The following is a 15,564-nucleotide window of genomic DNA, read 5'->3' as shown; positions in this document are numbered from 1 at the left end:
GGCCCGTACAGAATAAATTCGGTACAACAATGTCACGATGTTGTGCAGGGTGTGAAATCATCAGAATGCACAGCAAAATGTTTAATTTCCCTGCTTAGTATGTTCAAAATTTGTAAGATGTCAGGTGGTCAAAGTCCCATTAATATCAATGTGGGTGTCGTTTTCAGGGTTGAACAATGCAGTACACGGTGAAAAAGCTCAATGCGTCTGGGCGACTGTGATATGATAAATATCTGTAGTTGTGAAGTGCATCTTAGCCCACTCACAACGTCACAGATTATCTAATCAGTTTGTGCTTATATTTATCACATTCCACAGCTGCCTGTGACACACCACCTATTTATACCATGAAACATCTTGTCCACCTCCTAATATTACACATCAGAACAAGGCCTGAATTTTCAGCTCGGCAGGCTGACGCGATCAGCAGGCCTGGGAGTGGTCAGGAAACAGGCCGCCGACTGCGATCGGCCCCCGACCGCAATTTCACGCTGGCTGGCCAGTTAACAGCCAGCCGGTGTGAAGCGCGCACTGAAAAGCTCAGCGCTGTCGGGGTGGAGGCAGGAGGAGGGTGGGCAATGACGTTTCCGCGGGCGCGAACGAGCACTGAGAGAAAGCTCCCTGAAGGCAGAGAGCTGCCTCAGGGAGCTGCAGACCCGAAAGCCATGAAGTAAAGTATTGAAAATCAGGGGAAGAATTTTCAGGTTGGCGAGTAGGGGCAGGGCCCGCTCGCCGACGCGTAAAATGACGTGCCGTGACGTCGGGCGGGCCTCCAGGCATCATTTAGATTTTCAGTGCGGCAGGCGCGCAGCCCAGTCAGCTGCATGCCCACCGAACTGTCAAAGGCCTATTAAGGCCATTAAGAAAGTAATTAAAGTTGTTAAGAATGCTGCCCATCTAACCTTAAGGTTGGCGGGCAGGCGAAGAGCCCAGGCAGCCTTCCCATTTTTCATGAAACCACATCCATGGGTGGGATGAGGTTTCATGAAGGGTTTATTAATTAAATAAAAAATTTTCAAACATTTGATAAACATGTCACAGCTCATGTGATTGTTGTCACATGAGGGGACATGTCTAAATAATTTTTCTCTGTCTTTAATGAAAACTTTCATTCTGAACTTAATCTCCCTGAGGCAGCTCAGTGCGAAAGAGTGCAGACCCCGACTCAGGGAATCCCCCCCACCCGCACAGGGAGTATTCAGCGCTTCCAGGCGTGCATCACGCTGGGCGGGCCTTAATTGGCCCGCCCACCTAAAATGGCGGCGCGGCCCCGATTAGGGGCATCGATTAGGTTCGCGCCTGCCCCCTGCACAACCCCCCCAACGGGGGGAAATTTCTGCCCCAGGAAAAAAATGTCCAAGCATCACAATCAGGCACCTGAACACAGAGATGATAAAAATGCTGCCGACAGATTTTTACTTTTATTTTATTTCATAACGGAAACCTCATCCCGCCCTTGGATGAGGTTTGATGAAAAATGTAAAGGCCGCCTGGCCGATTCGCCCATCTGCCAACTGTAAGGTTGGACAGGCTACGAAAAATAACGGACAATTGCGCCGCTAATAGGCTTAATTGTCCTCTTAGTTGGTTGCCGGGCCCGCTTCCGACTTTTGCATGCTCCCAACGAGCGAAATATCGCGCGAACGCGGGATGACATCGGGACACTCGCCCGACATCATCTCGGCCGATTTTATGCCTGATCGGGTCGGGCGCGCGCCTGCCCTCGGGGTGTAAAATTCAGCCCCAAGTCTTCCTGCAACGTCAGTTCTGAATTACTGGATCACCTTCATTTGTGCAGTTCCATATTCTCCTGTATCTCCATGTCATTGATTATGCTGAACTTATTTCCTAGTAATTAACTGCAGATTAGATTCTGGTAAACTGTGATAAGGCAATAGGGTAATGTTTCAGCTAGGAGGCCATTATGCATCAATTATAAAGAAATATTACTTTCATATCAGAACATCTCAAAACAGTTTACACAACAAATTGCTATTCTGAAGTAGTAACTGTTGTGTGCAGGTAAATGAAGCAGTCATCTTGCACCAACAACTTCCCACAAATAGCAATTAGATAAATGTCCAATTATATTTTGAGTTGAATTTTTGACCAACCACAACAATGTGGTTAACTCTTAAGTGCCCTCTGAAATGTCACCGAGCAAGCCACTCAGTTGTAGCAAACTGCTACAAAGTCAAAAAGGAATGAAACCGGACAGATCACCCAGCATTGACCTAGGCACTGGAAATGGCAATGACACAGTCAGCCCTGTCAACCCTGCCAAGTCCTCCTTACTAATATTTGGGGGCCTGTGCCAAAATTGGGAGAGCTGCACCTCAGACTAGTCAAGCAACAGTCTGACATAGTTATACTCACTGAATCATACCTTAAAAACAATGTCCCAGACACCACCATCACCATTCTTGGGTATGTTCTGTCCAACCTGCAGGACAGACCCAGCAGAGGTGGCAGCACGGTGGTATACAGTTAGTAGGGAGTTGCCCTGGGAGTCCTCAACATCGATTCTGGACCCCATGAAGTCTAATGGCAGGTCAAACATGTGCAAGGAAACGTCCTGCTGATTACACCTACCGCCCTCAACACCTGCTGCCCCACTGCCCTCAGCTGATGAATCAGTATTGTTCCATGTTGAACACCAGTTCCAAAGACTCATGACCCTCCAAGAGGAAAATATTCTCCTAATCTCAGTCTTAAATGGGCGACCCCTCATTTTTAAACAGTGACCCCTAGTTCTTGATTCTCCCACAAGAGGAAACATCCTCTTCCCATCCACCTTGTCAAGAGCCCTCAGGATCTTATATGTTTCAATCAAGTCATCTCTTACACTTCTAAACTCCTGTGGATACAAGCCTAGACTGTCCAACCTTTCCTCACAAGGTAATCCACCCATTCCAGGTATTAGTCTAGTAAACCTTGTGTTCAACTGTATTCAAACACAATCTATAACTTGATGGCCCGTCATGATCCCCCATCAAGATGGTGGATCAACATTGGTTCAATGAAGGGTGCAGAAGGGCATGCCAGGAGAAGGACCAGGCCACCTAAAAATGAAGGTCAACCTGGTGAAGCTACAAGACAGGATTACTTGTATGCCAAACAGTGTAAACACCTTGTGATAGACAAAGCTAAGCAGTCCCACAACCAATGGATCAGATCTAAGCTCTGCAGACCTGTCACACCCAGTCTTGAATCGTGATGGACAATTAAACAATTCACTATAGGAGAAGGCTCCACAAATATACCCATCCTCAATGATGGGCGAGCCCAGCCCATCACACAAGACTGAAGTATTTGCAACCATCTTTAGCCAAAAGTGCCGAGTGGATGATCCATCTCGGCTTCCTCCGGAGATCCCCAGCATCACAGGTGCCAGTCTTCAGAAAATTCAATTCACTCCACGTGATATCAAGAAATGGCTGAAGGCACTGGATACTGCAGAGGCTATGGGCCCTGACAATATTTCAGCAAAACCTGCTCACTGACACTCAGTTTGGGTTCCGCCAGGGCCACTCAGCTCCTAACCTCATTACAGCCTTGGTACAAACATTGACAAAAGAGCTGAACTCAAGAGGTGAGGTGAGAGTGGCTGCCTTTGACATCAAGACAACATTTGACCGTATGTGGCGTCAAGGAAACCTAACAAAACTGAAGTAATTGTGAATCGGGGGGAAATTCTCCACTGGTTGGAGTCATGTCTAGCACAAGTGAAGATGGTTGTGGTCGTTGGAAGTCAATCATCTCAGTCCCAGGACATTGCTGCAGGAATTCGTCAGTGTTGTGTCCTAGGCTCAACCATCATCAATGACCTGCTTCATCAATATCCTTCCTTCCATCATAAGGTCAGGAGTGGGGGTGTTCATTGATGACTGCACAATGTTCGGTACCATTTGTGACTCCTCAAATACCGATGCAGTCTGTGTCCATGTGCAGAAAGACCTGGACAACATTCTGGCTTGGACTGATAAGTGGCAAATAACATTGGCACCACTCAAATGCCAGGCAATTACCATCTCCAACAAGACAGAATCTAACCATCTTGCTTTGACGTTCAATGGCATTACCATCATCGAATCCCCCACTACCAACATCCTGGGGGTTACCATTGACCAGACTGAACTAGGCCAGCCATATAAACATTGTAGCAAGAGCAGGTTACAGGCTGGGAATTCTGCAGTGAGTAACTCACCTCCTGACTCCCCAAAGTCTGCCATCTACAAGGCACAATTCAGGAGTGTCATAGAATACTCTCCATTTGCCTGGATGAATGCAACTCCAGCAAAATTCAAAAAACACAACACCATCAAGGACAAAGCAGCCTTCTTGATTGGTACCCCATCCACCGCTTTAAACATTCACTCCCTCCAACAACAATGCACAGTGGCAACAGTGTGCATTGCAGCAACTCACCAAATCCCTGACCTCTACCACCTAAACAAGGTCAGTAGGTGTATGAGAACCACTACCTGCAGGTTCCTCTCCAAGCCACACACCATCCTGACTTGGAAATATCACCATTCCTTCACTGTCATTGGGTCTAAATCCTGGAACCCCCTCCCTCACAGTACTGTGGGTGTAGCTACACCACATGGACTGCAGCAGTTGAAAAAGGCGGCTCACCACCACATTCTCACCACCTTCTCAACGGCAATTAGGGATGGGCAACAAATGCTGGTCTAGCCAGCAACACCCACATCCTGTGAAAAGAATAAGTGGACCCACTCTTCTTCAAATAGGAATCTAGGAACAAGAGTAGGACATTCAGCACCTTGAGCCTGTTCTACCACTGAAGCTTTCAGACCATAAGCCAGAAATTCAAGTAGTTTATTGTCAGCTGAATTTCTTTTCTAGTTTATTTGTAAAAGCACTCCCACCTATCATTCTCATCAATTAGGATGAACATCCATCTCTTGTTTAAAATCATTATCCAAAATATACAGGTACAGATAAATAAACTAGCTATAAAAAATACTACATGTCAATGTTATCAACACTCAAAATATTTATTACTTTAGATATCCAGACCTGAAAAAATAACCTGTTATTTTGTACTTTGTTGGCAAAATGGTGCATTTATTATAAAATGTAATAAAACACATTTCTTACTCCTCAATTTTAAACTGATGGTTTTTTGAGTGTCAAACATAATCCAGAAATCTGATCACAATCAGCATCTGGTAAACAGGATACATGAATTGGCATTGCATACACCAGTTCATATGTGCGCAAGTGGTAAGCAATATTCATGGTGCTTACTTGCTTTAATGCCACCCATTTGTCTACCGTAGCGATCGGTGGAGAATATCGAGTATCTAGGTGTCTGCTTAAAGGCAACCAGCAATTCTTATTGGGGCGTTGCAATTTGGTTGCAGACACACAAAAAGAAATTTGTTTGTGAATCACTGAAAGAAGAAGTAAGTTGTCACCAAGGGTTTCCGATGTCCCACTGGTAACCTCCGTGCAGTCATTGGACAGCAAGGACATTCTCTTTCCCCCAGAAGGCAGGGAGGCCTCCATGCCGCTTCTTCAAAGGCAGTAAGAAGAAACTACGGTGTGTGTGAAAGTGAGGATCATTGCACCAATGACCAAACTACAATACTGTAAAACAAAATCCAATGATCTAACTGGAGTTGTTAAGATAAGAAGTCTGCTCTCATATTTTCTGCTCACAGCTGCACTTTTACAACTCTATAGGGAAGTATTTAATGGAGGTAACAGGGGTCTTACTTGCCGCCTGGAGAGCCCCGCAATGCCTCTTTTAGGGAAGGCATGCTAAATTAAGTTCCACTCAGACATTTAATTGAACAGTGGCAGGCCTTCCCCAGAATCACGGCCCCCGGATTGAGAGCAGCCGGCCAATCAGAGGCTGGCAACTCTACTGAATGGCACCACACCCGGAGGCTGTGATTGCTGCCAGTAAGGCACCCACCCAAGGCCTAGAATCATCGCTGGATCCCAGACCACAGGTGAGTGATGGCAGGAGGGGGTTCGGAGGATGGGGGTTGCAGGGAAAGAAGGGAGAGGGGAGTCAGCAGCAAGGGCAGGTGTGTAGCTCTCGGTGGGTTCTTCTTCCCGATGCGAGGACCCTCCAACAGGCATTGAGCGTCTTTGAACATGGGATCCTCCCTCCCCCGGGAGCCAAAAGCAAGCTCGCATGGGTAAGCTTGCCATGCTTCCCACTGGGTTAACACCAGCAGTAGTGGGATCAGGCCCTTAAATAAGCATTAATTGTATAACCTTCTGAGTATTTCTGGCATTTTCTGTTTTTATTAATTGCCCACTTATGGGCCTCAATTGTCACTGGGGTTGGAAGGTCGGCCACATGACTTCCCTCCACGGAATCAATTGGGGTGGAGCTGGGGCAGTGGCCGGTGCCTCACCCTCCATCCTCCTGCCTGATTAAATGACCCTGACATCAAATTCAGCCACATGGGAGGGCATCAAATACTGCCCCTTAATTATAATATCAACAGACCCACAAGACTACCCTCCCTCAATACAATTCACTCTCCTGCAATCACTCCAGTGTATCACAGCACCTCCTTCCCCTCATGCTCACACATTCACCACCACTGCAATCCTCACTTACCAACAACCCAAAGCTCACATACAGCCTGTCAGCTGTTCTGCCTAGACAGCTACTTTTTCCAAACACTTAAAGACTTCTTGAGTTAAACAAGTAAGAAGTTAGTTTAATTGTCCTAAATCCCACCCAGGGGAAAAATGTTTAAAATGTTAAAAATGTACAAATATGTCCTACTTCCAGCTAATGCATGCAAACGCACATTCAAACCCCAAGCATGCAGAAAAGAAAACAATTGGAGTATCAGATGTTAAACTTGGCCAAGTTGAAGTGCAGATCAAGAAAAAGGAAAGCCATTAAGATTCACTGATTGTATCCGGAGGCATTGGTTCTTCAGTTGAGGCAGCTGGTTTAAAGTCATGTCTGGTGTGTCTTTTTACTCCTTGAAACACTGTTGTAGAAATCTAATGGCTTTTAGTAGAGAGTTTCTGTCTGCTGTAGGGATGTAGACAAACTTTTAACTCAGCAAGACAGGGCTCAAAGCTTATATGGAATATTATTGCGAGAGAGAGAGAGAGAAAAAGAGGGCAAAAGATAGCCGCTCCCTCCAACAGCCAGAATATCTCTGCCATATACCAAATTCAAGCATCCGCACAAAGGGTTGTATCAAATGACCTCTCTCCATGCCAATTGTATATTCCAAAAGGAAGTTGATCAGCTCATGACTGGCACAGCAACTCCTTGACATTGTGATAGCCAAGGTGATTCATGTTTAATACAAAAACAAAAATACCTGGAAAAACTCAGCAGGTCTGGCAGCATCTGCGGAGAGGGATACAGTTGATGTTTCGAGTCCGTATGACTCTTCATCATCATACGGACGCAAAATGTCAACTGTATCCCTCTCCTCAGATGCTGTCAGACCTGCTGAGTTTTTCCAGGTACTTTTGTTTTTGTTCTAGATTTCCAGCCTCCACAGTATTTTGCTTTTATGATTCATGTTTAATGTTAAAGCAATTAACTCCTGAATGGTTCATTCTTTCATATGCATGATGCAGGGAAGAAGCTTTCACACCTCCAGGGAGGCCTTTGTCTGTTGAGGCCTCCATAGACCCTACATCTCCCTGAAATGGACTGTGACTGCACGAGTAAATTGGCAGACATTTTAATCTGTCTTTGTCTTTCAGCGAAATGTCCCTTTTTAAAAAGTTTAATATGTGAACCCAGCTGATGAGATTAATTAATTCCATAAAGCACATCTTTGTGACAGGAGGCACCTGCAGGGGATGACTCTGTAGGTACAAGTGCACACGCGCTCAAACAGAAGAATAGGACCCTATAGGCCAGCTCATCAGAACAAAGGTCGCATACAAATGCTTCTGTAAAAGACTCAGATGTAGAATTTGATGGTGCAGGCTGTCGAAGAAAGCTGATGGGCATCTATCAGGAAATACTTGCTGCATTGAAAAGCCTGCCAGAAAGCTTGTGTGCAACGTCATGGAGCATGGAGGAGCCCTATTCGAATGTTCTTCAAGGCTTTATGCAGAGCACAGAGACCATTCTACCATAAACCAAGTGGTCAGATCCATCAGCACCACAGCAGAACTCCATCACCCCCCTACCCACAAAATGGAGCCTCCTGACAGCACTGATAGCTTCCATTGCAGGACAAACTGATGATCTTCTTTCAAAACTGGCTGCCATTGTGGCTTCAGGGACTTCCGGAGCATCACATAATTTCTGCATGTACCACCCAGGTGTATGCACATGGTTCTGTAGGAATGGCACTCCCAGCCCTTGTTCAGGATGATAGCAAGCCTGCTCCTCCATCAGGTCTTGTGAGTGTCACTCAACCAGCCAGCCCAAACTACTGCAGTCCACACTAAGATAGTTCAGTCTGAAACCAGGCCCTTTAGGCCTAGAGGTATTCAAGGTCATCCTCTATGGCCATCTGAAGTGTCCTCAATGGAAGCTCACCAACCTTCCACCAGCCATGCTGTAGCCACTGGAGAAACATTCTTTTTGGAGCACAAAGATAGGAAAATGAATATACAAGCCATTGAACAATGGTGATTAATTCGTTTTTGGTCAATGCTGACATACTTTAACAACATTTATTTGTTAAAGTTAGTGGTTATCCTTCAAATGAAAAGGTCTATAAGGTTAGAGTGAAGGAATGCAATTGAATGATGCCTGTAAGGAAGTTGTATGGCTATAGCTAAAAAAAGAGACAGGCTATCTAAGCTTTTCATCTTGCACTCATCAGGATAGCTTGCAAGACATTAGCAAACTGTAATAGGGAAACAACATTTTATACTGCATGAGAATAGAGTGCTGATTGGTTGGCAGGTGGACTCTGATTGGTGGAGGCGTTGCCATGGAGAATGCAGCATGTTGCAGTTAGCTGCCCAGCTTTTTACAAATTCAAACTGGGCAGGTCGACTCCGATTGGTCAAAGTATTGCCCTGGGAAATGAGCCAGAGTTCATTCATGATGAAAAGTTTTGATAGCATGTCTCTTCTTTCAGCAACACTCAAGCTCTGTACTACTGAACGGCAAATTGTCATGACTTTGGTGAACAGGGAATGTGAGGTCTGATTTAGGTGAAGAGCTTCTCAATGAACTGGTCTCTGTGAGCTCAGGCAAGTAGGCAATGTTACTTGCTACACTACTTCTGCCTCATCATCATCTGCCTCCTTTTCTTCTTCTTTTTCCTTCTCCCCATCCTGCACTTGTTGCTGCCAAGGTAGTGGTAAAAGATGGTTCCTTATGGTGGCAAAGTTTTGCAGCATACAGTAGATGAAGACAATTATGGACACCCACTCAGGCATGCACTGTAAAGCTCCTCCAGCACAATCCAGTTAGCAGAAGTGTTGCTTGAGCATGCCAATTGTTTGTTCAATAAATGTTCCTTGTAGTAGCACAGCCCTGGTTCTAGATCTGCTTTGGAGCTGTGTGTGAATTGCTGACAGCAGTCATGAAACATATCCAGAAGAGATAACCCTTGTTACCCATTAGCCAGCCTATAATTTGCTAGCCTCATTGAAATAAAGGTAGGACAGAGGACTGGCACAGGATGAAGGATTCTTACTGCTGCTGGGATAGCAGCAATAGACCAGCTTGATGCATTGCCTATGGTCACATATCAGCTGTACTTTGAGGGACTGGAATTCCTTTCAATTTATGCCAGGCTGATGCTAAAGAATGACCTGTGAGCACTGTGTGGTCCCTTTAAATAGTGATGGTGAGGGCTTTTCCTGCCAGTTAGCACCATGTTGTGCTCTGCAAGATCAGCAAGTGAATCACTGGGGTGATGGAAAATTTAGAGTAGGCCCTGTAAGAAGCATCTTTTACATCAATTATTCTTGCCTTTAAATGTTGCCAGCGTGTGACTCTGCCACCAGTGCAACATCATCTTCAAATACAGTCTGGTCAGAAATGTGTGAGTGCTTCCTGCCTGCCTTATTGGGGCTTAGGACTCATAGCACCTGAAAAATAGGTGCTGCAAAATCAAGTTTCTAGGTGCATATCTCAAGTACACCAGTAGGCTTGTCTGGGTGTGGTGCACAGAAGTGCAAAGGAAAACAAACATAAAAAATAAATCGTGAAGCATGATTTACCACATGGGAAACATGAAAGTCAGCTTTCATGAGTAATTTGAACATTCTAGGAATCTTGATTTACCCATACAAAATAGGCTTTTCAGCACTGATGTCAAAAAGGCAAAATGTCCAGCATGCTTAGATATTAAATGTGACACATGGATTGCATTAGTGCATTTGAATCCAAGCGTTTCCCAATATTGTAGAAACAGGCCTATCCTCCCACAAATAAGAATGTCATTCAAAAGGTTACTCAGTTGTAAATGTAAAGCCACAGCATATAATCTCCCTAGATTGTAAAAATTGTATATACCGCATCAGTACATTCTTTCTTGCATTTGAAATAAAAGAACTTCAGACATTGTCTGATTTTTTTTTCAATGAAGCAATCTGTGCTCACACCTGCAAGACCTGGACAATATTCAGGCTTGTGCTGATAAGTGGAAAGCACATTTGCACCACACAAGTGATAGGCAATGAACATCTCCAGGAGAGAATCTAACCAACTACCTTTAGATCACCATTGGTGAATCCTTCATCAACATTTTTAGGGTCGCCATTGACCAGAAAACTAACTGGGCCAGCCACATAAACTCTGTGGCTACAAGAGGAGGTCAGAGGCTGGGTATTTTGTGGTGAGTAACTTACCTCCTGATTATTAATTTCATATTAATTATATTCATTATATGTTGGTGGTGGGCATTAACTGGCGATTCACTTGTGCTCTTATAAAAAAGAACAGACTGGAATTGTGGTTGCTGGGTGAGGAGATGCATATTTGTAATGTGCATCTTTAAAACAATCTTCACCCTTCACCCACTGACCCTTTCGACTACACGACTCCCCAAAATCTTACCACCATCTGCAAGGCTTAAGTTAGAAGTGTGATAGAATACTCCCCACTGAATTGTTACAACTCCAACATTAAGAAGCTTGGCACCATCCAGAGCAATCCGCTTGACTGGCAGCACATCCAGCATCTTAGACATTTACTCTCTCAACTACAGATGTACCGTAGCTGCAATACATGCCATCTACAAGATGCACTGCAGAAACTCACCAAGGCTCCTTCAATAGCAAGTTCCAAACCTACAAACCCTGCCACCTAGAAGAACAAGGGCTGTAGGCACATAGGATTACCACCACGCACAAGTTCCCCTCCAAGCCACATACCATCCTGACTTGGAACTATATTGCCATTCCTTCCTTGTCGCTGGGTCAAAGTCCTGGAACTTCCTACCTAACAACACTGTGGGTGCACCTACACCACATATACTGCAGTGATTCAAGGGCAGTTAGGGATAGACAATAAGTACCATCCTTGCCTGCAACGTCCACATCCCATTATTGAATATAAAAAATGACCAGTTTTAGCCAAACTTACTGCTGCCAGTGCATCTGGCATGTGGAACACAAGACTCTTAAAATATTTTGATTGAGTTTGACCAAATTGGGTAGCCAAATTTTCTGACAATACAAAGATAGGTAGGAAAGCAAGTTGTGAGGCGGACACAAAGAACCTCCAAAGGGGTATAGATAGGTTAAGTGAATGGGCTAAAATTTGGCAGATGGAGTATAATGTGAGAAAATATGAGGTTGTCCACTTCGGTAAGAAGATTAGAAAAGCAGATTATTTAAATGGAAAGAGACTACAGAATGCTGTGGTACACAGGGATGTGGGTGACCTTGTATGTGTATCACAAAAAGTTAGTATGCAGGTACAGCAAGTAATTTGGAAGGAAAATGCAAAGATAGCCTTTATGACAATGGAAATCTTGCTACAATTATACAGGGAGTTGGTGAGACCACACCTAAAGTATTTCGTTCAGTTTTGGTCTCCTTATTTAAGAAGGGATATACTTGCATTGGAGGCAGTTCAGAGAAGGGTCTCTAGGATGTTTACTCGGATGAAGAGGTTTTCTTATGAGGAAAGGTTGAGGAGGTTGGGCCGAAACTCTTTGGAGTTTAGAAGGCGAACTTAGTGAAACATATAAGATTCTTAGGGGGTTTGACAGCTTAGATGCTGAGAAGATGCTTCCCCTCCTGGCAGAATCTAAAACTAGGGGGCACAGTTTCAGAATATGGAGTCTCCCATTTAAGATGGAGATGAGGAGGAATTTCTTCTGTCAGAGTGTGGTTAATCTTTGCAATTCCCTTCCCCAGAGAGGAGTGGAGGCTGGGTCATTGAATACATCCAGGGCTGAGTTAGACAGATTTTTTTTTAATCTACATGGGAGTCAAGGATTATGGGGGCAGGCAGGAAAGTGGATTTGAGGTCAAAATGAGATCAGCCCAGATTTTACAGAATGGCAATTCAGGCTCGAGAAGCTGAATGGCCTGCTCCTGCTCCTATTTCTTATGTTCTCATGACCCAAAAATTGTTCAAGAATCAATGTTCCAAATCATTCAGAATTTCACATGTTAAAACTACAGCTCCCATAACACCAAAGTTAAGAATGATATTCGTATTACTTACCATATTGATTGCATTCACTGGACCAATGCTATTTATATACATGTCAGTACCAATTATTGTTGGCTTCACTGGAAGAAAACATGGCAAGTTATCAGGAATAGATCTCTCATTTAATGACATGCAAATGCAATTTTGAAATAAAAATCAAAAATTAATTAAAAAATTAAAAAATACATAAATGGAGCCTCAAGTACACCTACCTCCGATATCAGGCCTGAGTTTATTGTCATACCCTTCCAATAAATTGTTTAAAATAAGAGTAACATCGCTTTCATAAACTTTTGGGGTCAATACCCATGTTTTGTTAAGTATCAAATCTTCATAGTCTTCATCTTCATTTTTGCCAGAACTTGGAAAATTAAGAGACAAAAAATACAAAACAAAAAGTCAACTAAAAAAACAAAAAATAGAGAGATACAACAGGGAGAAAATATTCATTTTTTGGAAATTTACTGCCACAAGCCAGTTATGTCAGATTTCCTACCCACAATTTTCACATTACATCTGCTGTTTCATACGATGTTTTAGTGCAGCCAGAACAGAGAGAGGAATAATAAGGATACGTGAGAAAGCAAACAGCTGATGGTGAGAATACTCCTGAGAAGGATTACTTCATTCAATACTCAAATTGCAACAGGAAAATAATACATGAAATAATTAATTTTATTAATGTACAAAATGTAAATTTATGATATGGGATGCTCAATGAATGTATAACATTGAAATTCTTGCATAAACCTCATAGACCCTCCAGCTCTAAACAGCCCACTTCTACTTCCTCCCCATGATCCACAAACTGGACAGTCCTATTGTTTCAGCCTGCTGCCCCACTGAACTTATTTCTTCCAGTCTTGACTCCATTTTTTCTCCCCTTGTCCAGTCTCGCCCCATCTACATCAGTGACTCTTCTGATGACCTCAGTTATTTTAACAGTTTCCAATTTCCAGGCCTTAACTATCTCCTCTTCACAACAGACGTCCAATCACTCTACACCTCCATCCCCCACCAGGACAGTCTGAAGGCGTTCCACGGTCTCCTTGAATGGTCCAACCAGTTTCCATCCAACAGCACCCTCCTCTGCCTGGCTGAACTTGTTCTCTCATTGAACAATGTCTCGTTCAACTCATTTCACTTTCTCCAAATAAAAGGTGTTGCTATGGGTACCTACATGATCCCTAGTTATGTTTGCCTTTTTGCGAGATATGTGGAAGACTCCTTGTTCCAGTCCTACTCCCCCCTCCCTCAACTTCTTTTCCAGTACATTGATGACTATTTCAGTGTTGTTTCTTCCTCTGACACTGAACTGGAAAATTTCAATTTAGGCTCTAATTTCCACCCTTCCTTCACCTTTATGTGGTCTAAATCCGATGCTTCCCCTCCCCTCCTCAACTTCTCTGTTTCCATTTCTGGGGAGAAGCAAATATTCACTGTAAGCCCACTGATTCCCTCAGCTACACTTGCTTACAGTCTGGCTTGGTGAGGACTCCATTCCATTCTCCCAGTGTCTCCATCTCCATCACATCTTTTCTCTTGATGCACCATTCCACATCAGTGCTTCTGAAATGTCCTCCTTTTTCCTCGCCTGAGGATTACCCCCACCCTCGCCACCCTCCCCCACAGGGTCCTCAATCATGTCTGTTCATTTCCCCCACTTCTGCTTTCACCCCTTCTCCTCCCTCTCAGAGCTATGATAGGATTCCCTTTGTCCTCACCTTGCACCCCACCAGCCTTTGTATTCCACAGACCACCCTCCGCTATTTCTGCCACCCCTAGTGTGATGCCACCAAGCACATCTTCCCCTCCCCTCCCCTTTCAGAATTCCAAAGGACCATTCCATCTGTGACACCCAGGCCTGCTCCTCAATAATCCCCAGCAACCCATCACCTTGCCATGACACCTTTACAGGCAAGCGCATGAGATATAATACCTGCCCTTTTACCTCCTCTCTCCTCATCTTTCAAAGCCCCAAATAGTCCTTCCACTTGAAACAGCAATTTATGTGAACTGGTTTTAAATTTTTATACTGTATTCACTGCTCACAATACAGCTTTGCTCTGTGGAGACCAAATGCCATTTTATAGAACATCTCCATTCAGTCTGCAAGCTCGAACCTGAGGTTCTGTGGTTGTCCGTTTTAATTCTCCACCTTGCACTCACACTGACACCTCTGTCCTCGGCCTACTGCAGCGCTCCTATGAAGCTGAATGTAAACTCGAGGAGCAGCACCTTATCTTGCACTTTACAACCTTTTGGACTAACATTAAGTTCAACAATTGCAAATTGTAATCCCTGTCCTCCATTTTGTTTCCTTTTCTTCGCATGTATTGATTTTAATCTTGTATCTCTTGGGCTGGATTTTACAATGACCCACCAGGCGTATTTTCAACAGGAAGCAGGTAAAATATGTCAGGTGCCCAGCCCACCTCCGACCTGCCCACACCAACCTGTTCCCCATAATACAGGAGGTAGATAAGTTGCACACTAGGCCGCCCTCCTTTAGGCCTAATGAAGCCCTTAACTGCTTAATTTATTGGCAATTAGTTTTCTGCCTCCACTGCCAGAAAACGAATGCTGGGCAATAACATGTGGGCCAGAGTGCAAAACCTGTTTTTGAAACAACTTCTTTCAAAAGACGGGAACGAAGGGCGGGAGGGGGAGGGGGTGGGTGTGCACAACAATCAGAGGATGCCCGGTGCACATCCAGGGCACCCCCTTCCTTCAAAAGATGTCACCCCGCTTTATTCCTCACCAGCTGCCCTTCAAAACCCAGCCCTCCTCCTCTCTCCCCCCTCCCTACCCTCTCCGATCACTTCCCGCCCTAAAAAGCACAGGCCTTATCTGTCTCCAGTAGCCATTGCGCTTGCTCCTGCGCCTCCTTGCAGTCCCAGCAGCACCCATTACTGAGTTCTGGCGCTGCCTGGACTGCGAGAGTTGCTGACCAATCA

At 44.5% G+C, this 15,564-nt stretch overlaps 1 protein-coding gene across 2 annotated transcripts in view; it reads right to left on the bottom strand.

Moving 5' to 3' along the window:
• The window catches only part of LOC144685956 (gamma-aminobutyric acid receptor subunit gamma-2-like), a 162,577-nt gene that overhangs the window by 141,204 nt on the left and 5,809 nt on the right, over positions 1 to 15,564 (bottom strand). For both annotated transcript variants that reach the window (XM_078551019.1, XM_078551020.1), the window contains exons 3-4: positions 12,820 to 12,968; positions 12,620 to 12,687 (exon numbers count right to left, since the gene is read on the bottom strand). In XM_078551019.1, the coding sequence (XP_078407145.1) occupies positions 12,620 to 12,687; positions 12,820 to 12,968 (217 nt within the window). The remainder of the gene's footprint in view (positions 1 to 12,619; positions 12,688 to 12,819; positions 12,969 to 15,564) is intronic.

Source organism: Cetorhinus maximus, chromosome 10 (assembly GCF_964194155.1).
Source record: "Cetorhinus maximus chromosome 10, sCetMax3.hap1.1, whole genome shotgun sequence".
NCBI classification, from domain to species: domain Eukaryota; kingdom Metazoa; phylum Chordata; class Chondrichthyes; order Lamniformes; family Cetorhinidae; genus Cetorhinus; species Cetorhinus maximus.
This window is presented reverse-complemented; position numbering and strand designations above follow the sequence as displayed.